The following is an 18,807-nucleotide window of genomic DNA, read 5'->3' as shown; positions in this document are numbered from 1 at the left end:
ATTAATTAATTTGTTGGGTCATATTTGGGTCATGGGTTTGAGATAACCCACTATGACCCAATCCAAAATTAACACAATCTAAAGTTGGACGGGTTGGGTATAACCCATTTAAGTGAAAACCCAATATTAATCCGCCCAAAACCCGCCCAACCCGCCCAATTGCCAGGTATATTAATAAGCAACTGTCTCTAATTCCCCCCTTTAAGAATTAGTCCTTTCAATTTTCATTAGTTTAAACAATGCCAATGATCAGCTTGCCTACTTTTTCTGCAAACCATCCCTCTATGTCTTCCCCATTCTTTACTTCTATTCTTATAATTTCAAAACGAGCAAAACTTAACTTTCTCCAGTCTTCTCCTCTTTTCTCTCCAAATTACAACCCCCAAAACTAGTAATAAGACTTCTTTCTAGTTCACAAAAGTATTAATTACCTGAACGCTTGCAAGAACTTTTATATTAATCGAACAAATATGCTAATGTTCATTTTGGCTATTGTTTCTTCCAAGTCCTGTCAAGCTAATTTTCTGAGGGGCAAAATTATATTATGCAATTTATGTCACTGATTAATTCTTGAATCAGAAGAAAATATGCTTGAATGTTGATTGATGATGATTTTATATTGTTCATGAGTAGATTCCAAATCATTGAAATTAAGGAAAACACACCAAAAGAAAAGAAAAGAAAACGCATAGTACTTTGCTGGATCATGCATCCAGCTACCATTTACTTCACTACCAATTTAAAAAGCTAAAATAGTAGTTGGTATCGATTTTTTTCCTCGGTATAAGTTTGCATCAATGTAGTTTTTTTTTCTCCGGTTATAGTTCAACCATATTTAATTGGTTTTTTATCCTCATGGAGACAGAGCATAATGTTTAAAAATCCAAATAGCAAAAAACCAGTACAGAACTTTGGCAAGGTGATGGAGTTGGTTATTGATAGCGAAATGTCAACAGTGCACAACAATTTGAAAATATAATGAATCAATTTCCAGCCATTCTCGCCATTAAATCTTTAGACAGACAGAGGACATGTAGCTAAAGCAGAAGAGAGGAAATTGCGAGATAAACATGGAGAAGCCATCCCTTTCCCTTTTGCTACAAGTAGTACTGCTACTACTCATTTTGTATCGGTTCTTTGGCCGCTATCGCGGCCACAAGTCCAGTAAACTTCCTCCAGGGCCATACCAATATCCCATAGTTGGAAACACGTTCCAGCTCAGAGGAATTCTCCATTCAACACTATCAAAACTCTCCAAAACATATGGACCTTTGATGTCAATTAAGGTACTGAACAGAACAATGATTGTTGTATCCTCACCAAAAGTAGCCAAAGAATTATTTCAAAAATATGATCATGTCTACACCTCAAAACTAGTCCCTGATTCAGCCCGAGCATTCGATCATCACAAGTTCTCTGTTATCTGGTTACCAGCAAATAGCAAATGGCGCAATCTTCGCAAGCTGTGCAAAGAACAACTTTTCTCCTCGGAGCGACTCAATGCTAGTCAAGGGCTCCGTCAAGAAAAGGTGCAACAACTTTGTAATTATGTCCATGGCTTTTGCATTAACGGGGAAGCTGTTGATATACGTGAAGCTGCCTTCACAACAATCGTTAATGTTGTGTCCAACACTTTCTTCTCTGCTGATTTTGGTCATTACGAGTCAAATTCATCTCAAGAACTGAAAGAAATTATATCCGCTGTGTTGGGCATCATAGCCAAACCTAATCTCTCAGACTACTTTCTGGTGCTCCGAGCGATTGATCCGCAGGGTATTAGGCGCCAGATCAAGTTTTACTTCAGAAAATTGCTTCAAATATTCGATGAAATTATTAGTCAACGGCTAAAAGAACGAGAAAAATCCCTTGCTTATTGTCGGAGAAATGACTTGTTGGAGGTCCTCCTTGACCTGACTCAGCTGCGCAAAACTGAATGGAGCATTGAGGACGCAAAACATTTGCTTCTCGTGAGTATCTACTCCTAAACTTTTCACTGATACACTTCGTTGAAAATTATAAAAGGGTGATAATTATTGCCAGATCTATTAGCCATAACCCCCTCAATAGTTATGGTTTTCTATCTTATATTAGGATTTTGTAAAGAATTTAGACAGTTTTTTACTGTAGCCTCTATTTTTTCTCGGAATACAGGCAGTGGATATTATATCATCCATGGTATTTTATTAGTTCCTTTGAAGGTCAAAAGATTAAAAGACGTGAGATGAGGCTGTGCATTGTTGCATCAATTAACACCGTCACTCGAATGAAACAGGAAAATAGGCTCTCATGCCTATGTGAACTAGGGGCTCAATCTCTGTGTGTGTGTGTGTGTGTGGATATTGAGTTACCTATAATCCGGACTTGAACAGTGTTAATGTACTTTGAATTATGCAATACGTTATGAAAAATTTCAGAATTGTATGAGTGTGGACTGAGCTGCAAATCCAATTTACAAACCTTAAGATTGGAAGCTAAAATCAGGCAAGATATTTGACCATATTTTGTTTCAGGATTTATTTATTGCAGCATTTGATACAACAACTTCTACGGTGGAATGGGCAATGGCTGAGTTACTGAGGAACCCAGAAAAAAAGGAAAAGGCTAAAACTGAGATAAGAGAAGTCATTGGACATCGTAAACTGATTTAAGAATCAGACATTTCTGCACTCCCATACTTGCGGGCAATTGTTAAAGAGACCTTTCGCCTTTACCCTCCTGTCAGCATAATGAGTCGCCACTACGAGGCCGACATAGAAATTGACCAGTATATTGTACCCAAAAATGCTGTAGTACTTGTTAACCTTTGGGCAATTGGTAGAGATTCGAGCGTGTGGTCGAACCCTGATTCATTTGTGCCTGAAAGATTCCTAGACAGTGAAATTGATGCCAAAGGCCATCATTTTGAGCTCCTTCCATTTAGTACAGGCAGGAGAATATGTGTTGGGATGCCGCTGGCCGACCGGATGCTTCATCTGATATTGGCTTCACTCATTCATAACTTTGATTGGAAGCTTGAAGATGGGATGAAGCCAGAAGGTATGGACATGAGTGAAAAGCTTGGAACCACAATGCAGAAGGCAGTACACCTTAAAGCCATTCCAATTAAAGCCACAATGTGATGATTTGTTTTACTTATAGTTCTGGCATAAGTTGTCATTATGGTCACTGTCAAAATAATACTAGCAAAGAACCAGGAATTGAAACGGGATCCGGAGTGTTGAATTTTGTCTAGCTTTAATGTAATTCTTACAATATTTTGTGTTAACTTATACAACTTTTGTGTAATTGTGAAATTTTACCGCTCATATAACTAAGTTGGAAGAAAATTTAGGATTACACTAAAGTTGTATAAATTTACACCAAATATTGTAAAAATTAGGCAATTGGACTCAATCAGACGAAACTCAACTGAAGAGCCCCATTTCCATTGAAATGTTCCTTTATAAAATGATCGGACTAGCTAATATCGCTTTCTCTATCATTTTCTTACATGCACATCAAATCAAGGTTAGAACAAGTACAATACGTATGTGGACTTGGCCAGAGCTTGCAAGACAAACTGTTTTTTGATGCGATGACACACTTTTGGTATTACTCTGGCTCTTACTTTTGGTGTTCTTACATAGGGTATGATAGGGATCATAAATTTGATACACCCAGATATAACATATTCAAGTCTAGTTTGTTTCGATATATAATGATTCATATCCTTTTTTTAAAAAAAAAAAAAAAATCCTCCCACCCCTCCCTATATCTTTCATTACCCCTAACTACTAGACACGAATTTTGAACCTGACAGTGAGAAGGATTCTAAGTTTTAAGTTGGCCTATTATTTTTGAACTCATTTCTAAGTATTAAGTTGATATTAATTTTCTAAGTTTTCAACTAGGCCTATCCTTCTTGAACTCATCTCTAAGTATTAAGTTGATATTAATTTTCTAAGTTTCATTTGCTTTAACTCGCTTTTATTAAATTCATCAACACAAAATTGAGAAATGAAAATATCAAAATTACTAATTCAAAAGTGGGATGAGGAAATCCAAGAAATAGTAGGAAAATATTTGCGTTTATAGTTATTTCAGTATGCTCCAAATATTGTGGGTTTCTCCCCCCCAAATTATCAATTGCCTTCTTTACATCCTTCTAATATCAAATTGTGGTAATTACTTAAAAATTCAATTAGAAAACATTAAAAATGAAGCTTTACCCTGGTCAAAGAAATCAAACTCTTCAGCATAGTGATTTCCTATCCAAACATGTTCCCCATGGAAATGTCCATTAGCGCAGAGCAAAATATACCTATGTACGACTTAGGTTTTGCTTTCTTCCCGCCATTGTTATTACACTTGATTAGCTTAAACATTCGCACCTTTAGTTCTAAACTACAGATTGCACATTCAACAATAGATTTGATTGTCAAAATAAATATTACTGCTAAGATGCATTATCATCTAAATTAATTTGTTCCACCTTCCAAAGAATTCAAAATTGAGAAATTACTTCAATAATAGATTTGACAGTTCTAATGATTGATGCAATCGTAGTTGTAAGGATCAACCATTATCTATTGGTTATCTCTAATATACTAACATTATCTGCAGGTGTCATCTAAATAAATTTGCTTCAAACTGAATAATTGTTGAAGTTGCAGCTTTCTTCAACATGTACACGACGGACTAGCTGGTATTATGGATTGTAAAGAGATAACACGTTAATGAAATATTCCCAAACTTCTCTTGCCAAAACAAACTTCAATAACTCAGGAAAATAATTAGTCAATTTTCAATTTCTTTAGTCTGCCAATATCTAGTTTTAAGTTTCTGTAAACGTTAAACAAGCATTTTTTTTTTAGTAAAATGCTGGTTAATTTGCAGCTTTTTACATGCAGATTCTGGCAGCTAAGAGTTTCCCTTTTTATGTTGCTGTTCTCATTCAAATTGGTCAGTGCTGATTTAGTTTGCCCTCTTGAATTTTAAGCCTAGATGCGCTTTTGGTGCACGAAAATGAACTTATAATATCATCTTTTGAAGTTATTTTTTCAAGCCCCACTTGTTATTGTACGATTGTTTATCTTATTCTTGCCTTGATACCAAACAAATAGACACAACCATCATACTAGTTATATATGATTTTCAGCATAATTTAGTGTTCATGATAATTGTAGAATTTGGTGGTTGCATGGCCCTCGAAATCAATTAATGCCCCAAATTTGATTCTTTTCCCCACCACTACATAATATTTTGTCTATCAAAAGCAACCAACTAAGCCCTCAAATTATTTATCAAAAAAAAAAAAAAGTCGATTAGCTTCCAACAATTTTACTTCTACATTTTCAAAAGCCCGATTTTGTATTCCTCACTTACCCATACTTCTTTAATTTTTTTTTAATTCTATCCAGCTGTGATGATAATCCCGATCACATTATTTAAGAGGATAAAATTAAGAGAAGACGATGGCATTGGTTAAATTATTTACTATTGATTGCAGAATATCTACAAAACAAACAAATCAAGTTGTCACCATTAGAGAATCAACAACTAATCTAGTTGTTATCTCTTAAAACCTAAAATAGTTTATTTCACTTTTTCTTTTATTTCTTCTTCAATTATGTAACTACTCCATCCCCCCTTATCTAACATTTTTCCCCCCAACTTATGTTATATTTGCAACAACAAAATTTAATATTCCCAATTATCTTTTAATTAATTTCTTTGGCTCGTCCATTCTGCATTCTTTATAGCATCTTGTATGACAGTAAATGCATGATTAAAATCAAACAAAAATTAGACAGGGAATATGATTAACAAGCTCCAAAGCAATCTATACCTACTGACATCCTTGTCTTGACGCCAAAACCCAAATGACATTACTTTCTTATCAACTGACCTTATCAAAGTAAACTGTATTTGGTAAATGGTAAGTTCTAATCATAATTCATAAGCTTTTGGGACATTTCTTATTAAGTTATAGTTTGATGGAAGTTAAAGCTTAAAACCATCAGTTAATAAGTAACTGTCTCTAATTTTCCCTTTTCCACCATATTCCTTTCAATTTTCATTAGTTTAAAACATGCCAATTATCAGCTTGCTTACTTTTTAGGACAAATTACATTTTATCCCCTGTGATTTAGCATTTTGTTTACATAACCCCCCTATAGTTTCAAAAGCTATACATAACTCCCTCATGGTTTGGATTAAAGTGTCAAAGTAAAGGAAATAGTCATTCATAACAGAACTTCTAAAAATATCAAAATTACCCTTATAAATACATGACACATTAACTCTGTATCATTTTTATATTTTACTATATAAACCCCGTATGATTTAATACTTTACCATATAACCCCTTTATAGTTTTTAAAATATACACATAACCCCCCTTGGTTAATAAATAATTTTCAACTTTACATAAGGGTATTTTTTATATTTTAGGTAACTCCATTAAGAATGATCATTCCCGTCACTTTGATACTTTAATCTAAACTATGAGGGGGTTATGGATAGCTTTTGAAACCATAAGGGGATTATGTAAAAAAAGTTAAATCATAGGGGGGTAAAGTGGAATTTGCCCTACATTTTATGCAAGCCACCCTTCTCTTCTTAGAATTTCAAAATGAGGGAAGCATAACTTTCTCTAGTCTTCTCCTCTTTTCACTCCAAATTGCAACCCCCAAAACTAGGCCTAAGACTTCTTTCTAGTTCACTAAAGTATTAATTACCTGAACGCTTGCAAGAATGTTTATGTTAATCGAACAAATAAGCTAAGGTTCTTTTTGGCTATTGTTTCTTCCAAGTTCTGTCATGCTAATTTTTGGAGTTATTTTATGCAATTTATTTCACTGATTAATTGTTGAATCAGAAGCAAATATGCTTGAACGTGGATTGATGATGATTTTATATTGTTCATGAGTGGATTCCTAATCATTGAAGTTAAGGAAAATACACCGAAAGAAAAGAAAAGGCATAGTACTTTGCTGGATCATGCCTCCAGCGACCATTTGCTTCATTAGCAATTCAAAAAGCTAATAGTACTTGGTATCCACATTTTTTTGAGTTAATTTCATTTTGTACCCTTCACCTATATTCAAATTTTTGCTTTGTTTCTTAAACTTTAAAATGGGACAATTTAGTCCTCAAAGCGATAAAATTTGTCCCACTTAAGTAACATCATTAAGGAAGTGAGGCAGATTTTATGTGTAAGTAGATATACTTGGGGACTAAATAGGGGCAAATTTTATACTTTCAAGACTAAAATGGACAAATTTTATACCATTGGGATTAAAGTAAGATAAATTTTAGGGCAAATTACATTTTACCTCCTGTGATTTTCGCAAAAACTATATAACCCCCCCCATGATTCTAAAAGTTATACATAAACCCCCTGTGATTTGGGTTGAAGTGTCAAACAGACGAAAAGCACCCATCGTGACGATTTGTGGGCGAAATGTCCAAATTACCCTAATATAAATACAAAAAAGGAAGCAGATGTCTGAGTATTCAAAGGATCAAAAAATATAGGGAAGTCATGTAGACAAATCAAAAGTATAGGCGATTGGGCAACATCAACTACTAAATTATCTGATTCCGGTGATGCAAAAAGGCCATGGATGCCTCAAAGAAGGTGAAGGTCTTGTTCACGAATCTCCTGCATCGAGAAGAAGTTCGCACCTGAAAGCTTGCCAATTAGAATGTCGGTTTGGGATAGCAAAGGGGATTCACCCACCAGTCTCGTGGGTATGAATTGAAGAAAGAAGCTATCCAGAGATCAAAGAAAGGATCGCGCTAACTCCTGAGCCTTCTCAGGCAGCATCGCCGAGCAGTATCCACTCCATCGACCAAGACGAGATATGGCGGGAGGTGGAAAAAATGGGGGAAGCGTGCTCTTCCGCCCCGCTGGCAGCATGAGAAGTCGAGGTCGGTCCCTCGACAGGAGGCAAGGCGACAGATTCAGGGTCGGGGTCTATAATTGGCAATTGGCTGAAATTCCTCAACGTATCCTCAAATAATAAGGGAAATTCTTCCTCAGCCCCAAATGAGGGGGAACAGGAGGAGGTCCAAAGCCAAGCGCAGGATCCCATACCCCTACAAGAACTCCAGCACCGGTTGGACGAGTTTATCTCTTCTTTTAATAAAAAGAGAAGCGCCGGGATAAATCTCCTAATAAAAATAGGGGATAAGCTGGGGCTGAAGAACTCCAGCCAAACAAAATGCCAGAAATGTTTGGAATTTAGAAACCAAATTTCCAATTCCAATTAGCCCGAGTGGCCAAAAACTGGAAAGGAGTCAGGGTACCGATTAATTAATCTCGTCCAAAAATGGGAAGAGGAAGAAGGCTGCTCCTAATTTCTTCTTTCTTTTTTGAAAAAGTGAGAACTGTTGGAGCTAGTCAGGGGGCTAGAGCTGATCATGGTTGATTCAAGCAAGTAAAGGAGTTTTACAGGTCTCTTTCTCTAATGTCCGTCCCGGGGAAAATCTCATCCTGTTTTGCCTCCCATTTGCTGCATCAGTAAATGAAGCCTAAACATCATGGTGGTACAAGTTTTCACATACAGATTGCCTCCCATTACCAGATTGTTGTAATAATACCAGGCTTTATTGGGTGCGTTAAAGTGGTTAGGGGTAATATGGGAATGTTTCTTACTGCTACTAGTAGTACAAGCGCGTTTAAACCACGAATAATCACGATAGGTGCTTTCCGTCTGTTTGACACTTCAACTCAAATCACAAGGGGTTTATGTATAGCTTTTAGAATCATGGGGGGTTATGTGATTTTTGCAAAAATCACAGGGGGTAAAATGTAATTTGCCCTAAATTTTATAATTTACGGATTAAAGTGTCCCATTTTGAAGTTTAGTGGTCAGAATAAGAATTCAGATCTAGTTAAAGGGTACAAAGGAAAAATTAACCTTTGTTTCAATGTAAGTTTGCATCGAAGTAGTTGTGTTTTCTTTTTTTTCTTTTCTTAGTCATAGTTCAACCATATTTAATTGTTATTTTGTCCTCATGGAGAGATAGCATAATGTTTACAAATCCCAATAGCGAAAAACCTGTATAGAACTTTCTCTTTGTTTTTTATCAATTATTTTGATTCCACTTAATCAGCTTCTACCTTTGAGAAATTGAGCAAATTGAGAAATTACTTCAATAAATTGCAAATGGTGTAATGGCGTAATACCAATAAATAGCAAATGGCACAATCTTTGCAAACTGTTGAAAGAACAAATTTTTTCCTCAGAACGACTCAATGCTAGCCAAGCGCACCGTCAAGAAAAGGTGCAACAACTTTGTAATTATGTCCATGATTGTTGCCATTAACGAGGAAGCTATGGATATAGGTGCTGCAGCCTTCACAACATCTCTGAATTTTCTGTCAAACACTTTATTCTCAGTTAATTTGGCTGATTATGAATCACATGCATCTCAAGAGCTGAAAGAAATTGTATCTGGTGTGGTGGATACCATAGCCAAACCAAATCTTTCTGACTTCTTTCCCGTGCTCCGAGCGATTGATCCACAGGGTATTAGGCGTAGGACCAACTTTTACTTTGGAAAATTGCTTCAAAAATTCGATGAGATTATTGGTCAAAGGTTACAAGAAAGAGGGAAATCCCCTGCTTATTTGTGGAGAAATGACTTGTTAGAAGTTTTACTTGATATCACTCAGCAGCAAATAAGATAACGAAGCATGACGGACATAAAACAAGTGCTTCTCGTGAGTATCTAATCCTAAATTTTCCTGTGATATATTTTGTTGAAAAATCATGAAAAGTTACTAATTTCTGATAAATCTAATGGCAATTGTTTGTCTAGATAATTATGGTTTTCTTTCTTTTACTCGATTTTATGAACAATTTAGATGGAAAATTGCTGTAGACTCCACAATTTCTTCTTCCTTTCTTTTTTGTCTCGAAATACTACTACAGTAGTGGAAATTATACACGAGATTATATTAGTTTGTTGCATTAATGGGATGAGGTTATGTATTAGCTGCATTAATTAGTAATCTTGTCAGTCAAATAAATTCCCAAGATCATAGATTTCATCCATATGCAAACCTGAGACAATGTTTTGGAATCCAATCAACGGACGAGCTTTAAATCAGAATTTGCAAAAGCTTAGAGGAACTGAAAGAAAAAGAGAAATCTTGAAGAGATATCTGACTCCATTCTGGTACAGGATTTCTTTCTTGCAGCATTTGAGGCAACTTCATCAACAGTAGAATGGGCAATTGCAGAGTACTTGTACTTGTTAACATTCGGGCTATTGGTAGAGATTCGAGCTTGTGGTCGAACCCTGAATCATTTGTGCCTGAACGACTCTTGGACAGTGAAATTGATGTAAAAGGGCAGCATTTTGAGTTCCTTCCGTTTGGCCCAGGCAGGAGAATTTGTCCTGGAATTCCGCTGGCCGATCGAATGGTTCAACCCGGCGAACCGGCCACTAAATCGGGCCGGTTCTTCAATTAGATCGTTTTTGCATATGAACCGTTGACTTTTCAACGGATCAGCGGTTCAACCGGATTAAACCGAAAACCCGGTCGATTTTGTGGGCAGACCGGGTTTGAGGAAAAAATGTTTGTCCACAGACCGGGTTTGAGGAAAAAATATTTGTCCACGCCATTGCTTGGATTCGAACTTCAAACCTTTAATATTGTTTGTGCGTAGCTCACCACCAGGCCACTTTGTCACTTGTTCATTAATGGCCATTCTTATGCTATATGAATGTTTTGTTAATTTCATCTTTATTTTTTTAAACTCTCCAAAACAAATGTATTTGGAATCTTTTAATAAAACTTATGACCCTTATATTTTATAAATTATAAAATAGATTTCAAAAATAACATATTACATAATTTATTTTAAAGACAAATATTGTTTTTTAAATATTTTTTTGCATTTAAAATTTGTAAATAACCTAGATAATTACAATAAACATCTACACTTGAAGTTTGGTGGATTACTAATTAAATTTATGTTTTGCTGATTCTTATATGAATTAAATATTCTATAGCAAATTAAATTAAATGAATATTTGTTATGACATTATTTATTACAATTTATCTCATATATCCTATATCAAAATTTATAAAATATAATATTTAAATATATGTAGTGACCCACTGGTTCAACCACTCACCCACCGGTTGAACCAGTGACCCGTTGACCCACCTTCTTCGCCGGTCTCCTCTCCGGGCCGAGTTTAATAACTATGATAATGGCTCAGTCAGACAAAGCGTTCTTTAATGCATTGACACACTTGCATAACTCGTCCCACCATTTGGGAGATATATGGTTTTGATCCCAAATATTTAGTCTGCATACTAAACTAGTCCCTAATATTTTTGACTAAAATAAATAGGGTTCTCAAAGTTTCTACTTTGATGCAGATTTAAATTGCTGAAGGAAAATCATAATAAATAACCATTAAAACCGAATTGACTGCATTTTTTGTTCATAATTTTTGAAGTTTCAAACGATACATCCCTTTAGGTTTCAAATAGTTACAGTTAGTCTTTTAAAAGTAGAAGAAAATTTGAATTGATTGAAATATACGATAAATATGTTTCCAAATCCCCATGAAATTTCCATAAAAAAAAAACACTTCAAATCAATACAAAATTTTCATTTACCCTACAAAGCATCTTCTTGTTAGATTAATTCATTGCAACTAAATAACAATACATATATTATGTATAAAATAAATATTAGTAAAAGAAAAGGCTATTTCTAATTTTAATATATAAATTTGTAATATATAATGCCATGCAAAATTTGGCATAACTTGTGGATGTTAGCTTTAAGTTGCCAATTTAAGTATTTATAGGAATTTTTTAAAACAAATATTTTTATTTTTTTATTGTTGTCCCCTTATATTAAAATCCCAACATACCAATAGAAAGTTTCAAAGCATTTATTATAATGTTTGTGTGCATCGATAATTGTATCAAATAATTCGAATAATTCTATAAAATTCCTACTTCAATTCATTCTTAATTGATAACTTACTGGAATGTAAAAGAGAAAAATAATAAAATAATAAAATCAATTTAATTTACATATAGTATATAGAAGTTATGTTTTAAATGGATATTTATTGAGTATTTAATTATCAATATAAGCAAAAAGAGTTAAAACATGCACTATTAATTAATCATTCATAATGTAAAAATAATAAACGTGGTTAGTCCAAAATTGAGACTAACCATACAAAAAAAAGAAGAAGAAATATATGAGAAATTAGTGACATGAATAGATGAAATAAAAAAGAAGAAAATGAAGTGTAATTAGCATTTTCATTTTTTTAATATTAGAATTCCTAGGATGCATCTAACACAATTTCAATCTAATTTTATTTCAATTCATCCAAAAACTCTCAATACCACCATTTAAATGTTAAAATATATAATAATTCAAACTCTAAATATTGGGACCAAAATTGTAAATTTAGAACTATCAGCTGATAGCATTTTGCTGAATTTTCATCAGTTGTACAAAATTTACGTAAAATTAAAAATTCTAGGGACCACATTTATTTTGGTGATAACATAAATGATCAGTTTGACATATAAATCAAATATTGAGGATTAAAACTGCATTTTCAAAGGAAAAGATATGCTTGGAGTTGGAAAACGTGGAAAGAACCAAAGCTTATTGACTATATTGACCGATTCATTTGCGCCTCAAAGCAACAAACAACAAAACTCCTGCCTTACCCAAACTTAAATGAAGATCTCTGTGAGCTGCAATATTCGTATGCAACCTATCAAACAGTTCATCTATTATCTCAGCCCCAAAATGTGCTCCGATAAAATCCTGGATAACTGCTCTTATGTGTGCAGTATGCTTGCTTGGCTCAATTGGTTCATCCACTCCTGGTTTGTGATCCAAAAACTTCAATCTCTCAATGCTAAACCATCCATTCCTTTCTATGAGCCCTGTTATCTCCTTTGGTGTTCCAAGATATAGAGGCATATTAAAGGAATCCACTTGGGCTGCCGTGATCAAACCCTACATATACAAATATCCACTGATTAGCATTAGTCAATAAATACTTTTCGTTCTTAATTATTGTATGCTATATGGAAAATTGTACAGGTCTCAGTTGAACTCTAATACTTCGTCCAATGATTTTGGCCACTTATGAATTACCTCATGTGCCATATCCATGAGAATAGATCCAGCAGCATCTAAAAAGAAACTAAGTATGTGTTTGGAGGGGTGACAACCATCCTGGAGAGCTAACATGAAAGTAAACATTATTCCACCACTGATGATCTCTTTTCCTCTAGCACTCAAGATGGAGTCAAAGTCCTTGGCAAATTGTGCTGCATAAGCTTGAACTACTTCATCAGAGGCACTGGCGTAAAAGATTCTTCCCTTATTCCATGATGGAGAGTCTTTCATCTGCACCTCTTTTGGCACCTGAGAAAGCCAGTGGAAAGAAAAAGAGGAATAGACGATGTTCATAGAGGAGCTGGGGAATAATTGGCCATGGAAAGAACCTGGAACACCTGCAACGAAGTATTTTTTTTCTGGAGGGAGGCAGGTAAACAAAGTATTGAAGTCATTAGTGGTTTGATCGTTGAAGAAAACTTGAAATTCAGGAAATTGAGAAGGACTGAGGCCCTTTGATTCGCATTTCTTTTCTATTGCTCCTATTATATGTTGCATTGCAAAATAGGTGTTTGGACCAACTGAGCATCCTAAATCTGCAATTCGCACTGTGTTTGAAGAAGTAGAAAACTTCTCGATGATAAGCCTGTCTGCAATTACCTCTTCGATGATTGTATTTGCTTTCATTGATCCTACTCTCTGCAGTCACGAAGAAAAGGTTGTCATGCGCATTAGAATCTATATGAACTTAATATGTAAAGCTCAATCTGCATAAAGGAAAAGCTTTTCTCTCAATTTGCCAATGGATGACGGTTCAATTCCAATTTACATTTTTACTGGATGTAATTGCTTTCTGGAATGAATGAATGCCCCTGATGCATAACTCTGTAGGTGATAAGAATTAAGCACTTTATGAAAGAATAACAGCAATAAAGAAATAAATAAATGCTATGATTTATGCACCTGAAGAGTAGAATTTTTTGAGTAGCTAAAATTGCCATTTCCACAATTCATGGATGAGGAGGACGGGTCCAAAGAGGCAGTACTGTCATTGGCCATATCTCACCCTCTATCTACTTGCTCAAGATTGTGTCCTATATTCATACTCGTTCTTCTTTCCATATATATAGATCTCTTGGCTGCAGATACTTGATAAAATATGTTAAAAAGAACATTTTTTAGTTGCTATATGTTTTTGGTATGCCCATCACTTTATGCTCTTCAACCAATGCTTCATTTTTTATTTTTTTGGTAAACAATGAAAGGTGTCACTCTAACCTCTAGAGCTTTTATGCTAGTTACATTTCTTTGCTATTCAAAATTTTTTTGTTCAGCCCATAATTCCTTAAAAACATTGTGCAACGGAACTTTAATATTTTTGCCAATTTGTTTATTTTCTTTTCCTCCATTTATTTTTGGATAACTATTTTATACACTGACAGTGTATTACTATCATCATTAAATACATGATAACTAATTTAAATTTGAATTTAAAAAACTTTTGCATATGTGTCATGTATTTAACTGTAATGGTATATAGAGTGTCAACGTATATAGAATTAACTTTTTATTTTTTCAATGTGATTTTCTTCTGAAATTCATTTCCATTTGTATTGCAAGGTCATAATTGCGTTGATTAAGTAGCAAAGTATTTCTTTCAGTTGTTTTGCATACAATGAACGAAACAATTTACTACTATTTTCTGCAAAAAAATTTTATACATAACAAAGGCAATAAAAGAACAACAATATATGACAGATATCACTTAATTTGTACATAACATTCACTACTTTAATTGCGAAGCATGATTTACCACTATTGAACTGATGATCAATCGATTAGTAAAAACAAAATTCACTATAGATAAGAAAAGAAGCTAAAGCAAATTAAAAGGAAAAAAACCATTATCCTTAGTATGCAAATATAGGCTAATTGCAGTGGCATAAATGAAGAAGAAAACGAAGTCAAAAAAAAAATGCAAAGCAAGAAATGTAATTTTTAAAGACAACAAATGGATTAGTGGTTGATTTTCTACGATAACAACTTGGTTAATTTATTCAATTGTTTTTGTTTCGTTGATCTTTTGCAATCAATAGCAAATTAAGTCAACGAAATGCCACCATCACTATCACAAGCAGCAATTTAATTATTACTCCTATGAAGCCGAAGAAGGGTTTGGAGGCATGTCCAATCGATCAAGGAACAAGTTACAATTTCTTCTATCTCTTATTTTTGTTCAACTCGTGCCGACTTGGCAAGCAAGAAAATAATATCGATGGTCATAATCACAGCTGGACTTGGACATGATTAGAGACAACAAGAAGCTGCCAATTATGACATAATGTTGATATAGTTAAACAACTGGACGATGCAAACCACCTTCTACTTTTCTTAAGTTTCTTGAACCCTGTTTTTTGTTAGTAATTTTGAAATTTCTTCATTTTCTTTTAATGTATTCAATAATCAGTAATAGCCAATGAAACTTTGAAAAAATTTCTGGAACTCTTAAAGTGTCTAATCATGGTTGCTCCAAACGAATTCTCCCAAACTGTAACTGGACTCCCGATCATCATTCGTTCAAACGAACTGGTTTATCAAAGATGATTTCAGGAACCTCCTTATTGAAACAATCTGCCATCAATGTTTCTTAAACTTTAGTGCCAAAGTGTATAATCTCTTTTTCCAGGGTAGTAAAGTATTACTGAATCGACCCGGGTCGACCAACGGATTAGTCAGGGCAAAAGCCCTGGATACCGTGGCAGGCAACCAAAAAAAAAAAGTATTACTGAATCACCTCCCCATCTTTTCCTTTGCTTTCATATTTAAGAGCTTATGATTTCATTAAAAATCTGGTTACATTGGTGACAATGATTTTTTTTTTTCTGGAATTTATATGTCTTCAAGATGGTGTTAGCTATTCTTTTGTACTTTTTCTCCACAATATGCTATGTATATTCGAACTAGGTTTATTTTTCGTGAACTTATTTCCAAGTTTTAAATTGCTATTTATTTTCTAAGCTTCATAGACATTTACTTGTTAATAAATTCATTAAATAAAATTAAAAAAATTAAAAAATGTCAAAATTACTAACTAAAAACAGAGTTTTGGGAACTCATGCAGAGTAGATGATGCTTTGCATCGTTCAGTTGTTGTACACCTTTTAAACTTGGGCAAATTCCACTTTACCCCCCTGTGGTTTAACCTTTTTCTACATAACCTCCCTATGGTTTCAAAAGCTATATATAATCCCCTCATAGTTTGGATTAAAGTGTCAAAGTGACAGAAATGATCATTCGTAACGGAGTCATCTAAAATGTCAAAAATACCCTTATGTAAAGTTGAAAATTATTTATTAACCAAGGGGGGTTATGTGTATATTTTGAAAATCATAAGGGGGTTATATGGTAAAGTATTAAACTATAAGGGGGTTATATAGTAAAATATAAAAATCATACGGGATTAGTGTGTCATGTATTTATAAGGGTAATTATGACATTTCTAAAAGTTCCGTTACCAATGACTATTTCCGTCACTTTGACATTTTAATCCAAACCATGAGAGAGTTATGTATAGCTTTTGAAACCATAGGGGGGTTATGTAAAAAATGCTAAACCACAGGGGGGTAAAATGTAATTTGCCCTTTAAACTTTAAAAGTCAACGATTGAAACTCCAAAACTGGTACAACATTTTGGTGTCTTCCTAAATAGAGATTTTGCTATCTGAAATAGTGATTTTAAAGTCCTTACCTCAAATACCTACTTTAAATTTTTTTTCTTTGACAGAGACCTTAAGCTTCTTTTAACTGTGGCAACTATTCCAGAAAATACTTCATTGGATTTATCTGTCACTATGTTTTATATCATATACTTGTGTCCACTAATTTTAGTGAAACACCTCTGGAAAGATACTCAAATTTCCATACGTCAACATTTTTACATCTCCCAACTTGGTTTATTCATGAGACTGTGATAGCATGAATTTATACAAAAAGATACGAGTATTTTCTCAAAAAAAAAAAAGAAATACTATGAATAAGTGAAACTAATGGATAAGTCATATTTCGAGAATTTGTTTCTCCCTCTCAAAAAAAAATATTGAAATTAACCCATTTGACACTTTTAATTTATCAATGCTTAGTTATTGCTAAGTTTACCCTCCAAAGGTGTAATTCTAGAAAAGTCACCATATGCGTTAGCAACTATAAAGTCACTATTTGAAGTGGCAATCTTTAAGTTTCCCTATCATATAGCAAATTTTCTATTCTTGGAAAAGTTTAATATATTGAAGTAATTTTGGAATTTGACTTAAAGTTGGATTATGTTGGGTTATTTAACTAAATAATCCAATATTTATTAGAAATTTGAGAAGCAGTCCAAAATAAAGATTTCACCATTTGAGAAGACGACTTCAGAGTCATTATTTTAGATGGGGACTTTAAAGTTAGTATTTAAGAGGGCAAGAATAGGTTGTTTGTCCTTGGTGACCAACTTTCTCTAGTTTCTTTGTTCTAAACAAACCTACAGTCACCTTCTCAAATGGTAACTTTAGAGTCAGTATATGAAATAGTGAATTTGAAATCACCCTTTCAAATGGCAAAATCTTTTTTGTTTTTGGACGAAGAATTCAAAATTTTTACTTATTCCAGAATTTTCAATAAATATTAGTTTATTTAGGTAAAACCCCAGATTATGTTGGCAAAACCTCATGTTTTTGTTCTTTAAAGGAACGACTTTAAGTCTACTTTATTTTGTACTCAAATTTGTGTATCCGATAAACAGTTAGTCTCTAGGCAACTCCTCCACCTATTTTCGGAGGTTTTTAATAAATAATGTAAAGATAACATATGGAACTTATATGACGCTATTTGCACTCATTCGAGGATATGATTTTTCTTATTTTCAATAATACCGTCGGTTACTTAAAATATTACATAATTCTTGCGAATGGTGCTGAGCTGTATGATGCTTTGACTAAATTTAATGCTTGCCAGCTCCACCAATAACTAATGAAAAAATCAATATGTATGGAAGAATGGCGGTTTGCTTCCTAAGGTTTGAAGACTTGCTAATAAATTTCTCTGAAAAAAACGAATTTGTTAGAACACTGGCTTAGCAACCGTTGACATGATGAGATCCTATGAGATTTGAACTCTCTTAAAAATATTTTTCAAGAACATAGAATATGAGAAAATCACGAAGATGATCATTGGGTATTAAATAACATCCTCGTTTCTGCCGAGAAGAATTCACTAAAGTGCAGGACTATCAACTACTGATATTGTGATATCCTGAGAGATCATCTTTGAAACCCTTTTTTTTGGAGGTCCATTGAAACTATTCTGCGAGAAGAAAGAACGAGAGAAAAACATGGAGTTCTCATATATTCAGTCTTGATTCAGACTTCTGCAACAAAATAAGCAAATAAACAAATAAAAAGATTGAGATCTCCAATATGTGTTGGCTCAGTTTGAGGATGGATCATTTTTTCAGAAAAATTCGTGTGTTTGGATCAATATGAGAGTACCCACCCCCAAAAAAAAAAAGAAGAAAGAAAGAAAACGATCAATTTGCCACCGTCCAGTTGTTGTTAGGGTTGTTAGTAGACGGACATTATGGTGTAGACAAGGAACATGTCCTGTTGATCCAGAAATGCGTGTATACTAGAAAAAAAAATTTTAAAATAAAAAGTAATTA

At 33.9% G+C, this 18,807-nt stretch overlaps 3 protein-coding genes across 3 annotated transcripts; 2 read left to right on the top strand and 1 right to left on the bottom strand.

The window, feature by feature from the left end:
- The first annotated feature begins 1,032 nt into the window (after nt 1-1,032).
- On the top strand, nt 1,033-3,265 carry LOC140004477 (cytochrome P450 76T24-like). Its single transcript, XM_072073070.1, has 2 exons — nt 1,033-1,967; nt 2,511-3,265. Exons 1-2 carry the CDS (start codon nt 1,071-1,073, stop codon nt 2,646-2,648), a joined length of 1,035 nt encoding a protein of 344 aa, XP_071929171.1. The 5' UTR covers nt 1,033-1,070; the 3' UTR covers nt 2,649-3,265.
- LOC113718494 (cytochrome P450 76T24-like) lies at nt 2,727-3,119 on the top strand. Its single transcript, XM_027243396.2, has one exon. It carries the CDS (start codon nt 2,727-2,729, stop codon nt 3,117-3,119), a length of 393 nt encoding a protein of 130 aa, XP_027099197.2.
- Nucleotides 3,266-12,594: 9,329 nt separating the features above from the next.
- LOC113718491 (loganic acid O-methyltransferase-like) lies at nt 12,595-14,200 on the bottom strand. Its single transcript, XM_027243394.2, has 3 exons — nt 14,076-14,200; nt 13,149-13,811; nt 12,595-13,007 (listed from the first exon to the last, which is right to left on the bottom strand). The coding sequence occupies exons 1-3, from the start codon at nt 14,169-14,171 to the stop codon at nt 12,669-12,671; spliced, it is 1,098 nt and encodes a 365-aa protein (XP_027099195.1). The 5' UTR covers nt 14,172-14,200; the 3' UTR covers nt 12,595-12,668.
- Between the last annotated feature and the right edge of the window lie 4,607 nt (nt 14,201-18,807).

Source organism: Coffea arabica, chromosome 11e (genome assembly GCF_036785885.1).
Source record: "Coffea arabica cultivar ET-39 chromosome 11e, Coffea Arabica ET-39 HiFi, whole genome shotgun sequence".
Classification (NCBI taxonomy): domain Eukaryota; kingdom Viridiplantae; phylum Streptophyta; class Magnoliopsida; order Gentianales; family Rubiaceae; genus Coffea; species Coffea arabica.
Note: the sequence above shows the minus strand (reverse complement) of the source record. Positions and strands in the feature narration are given on the sequence as shown.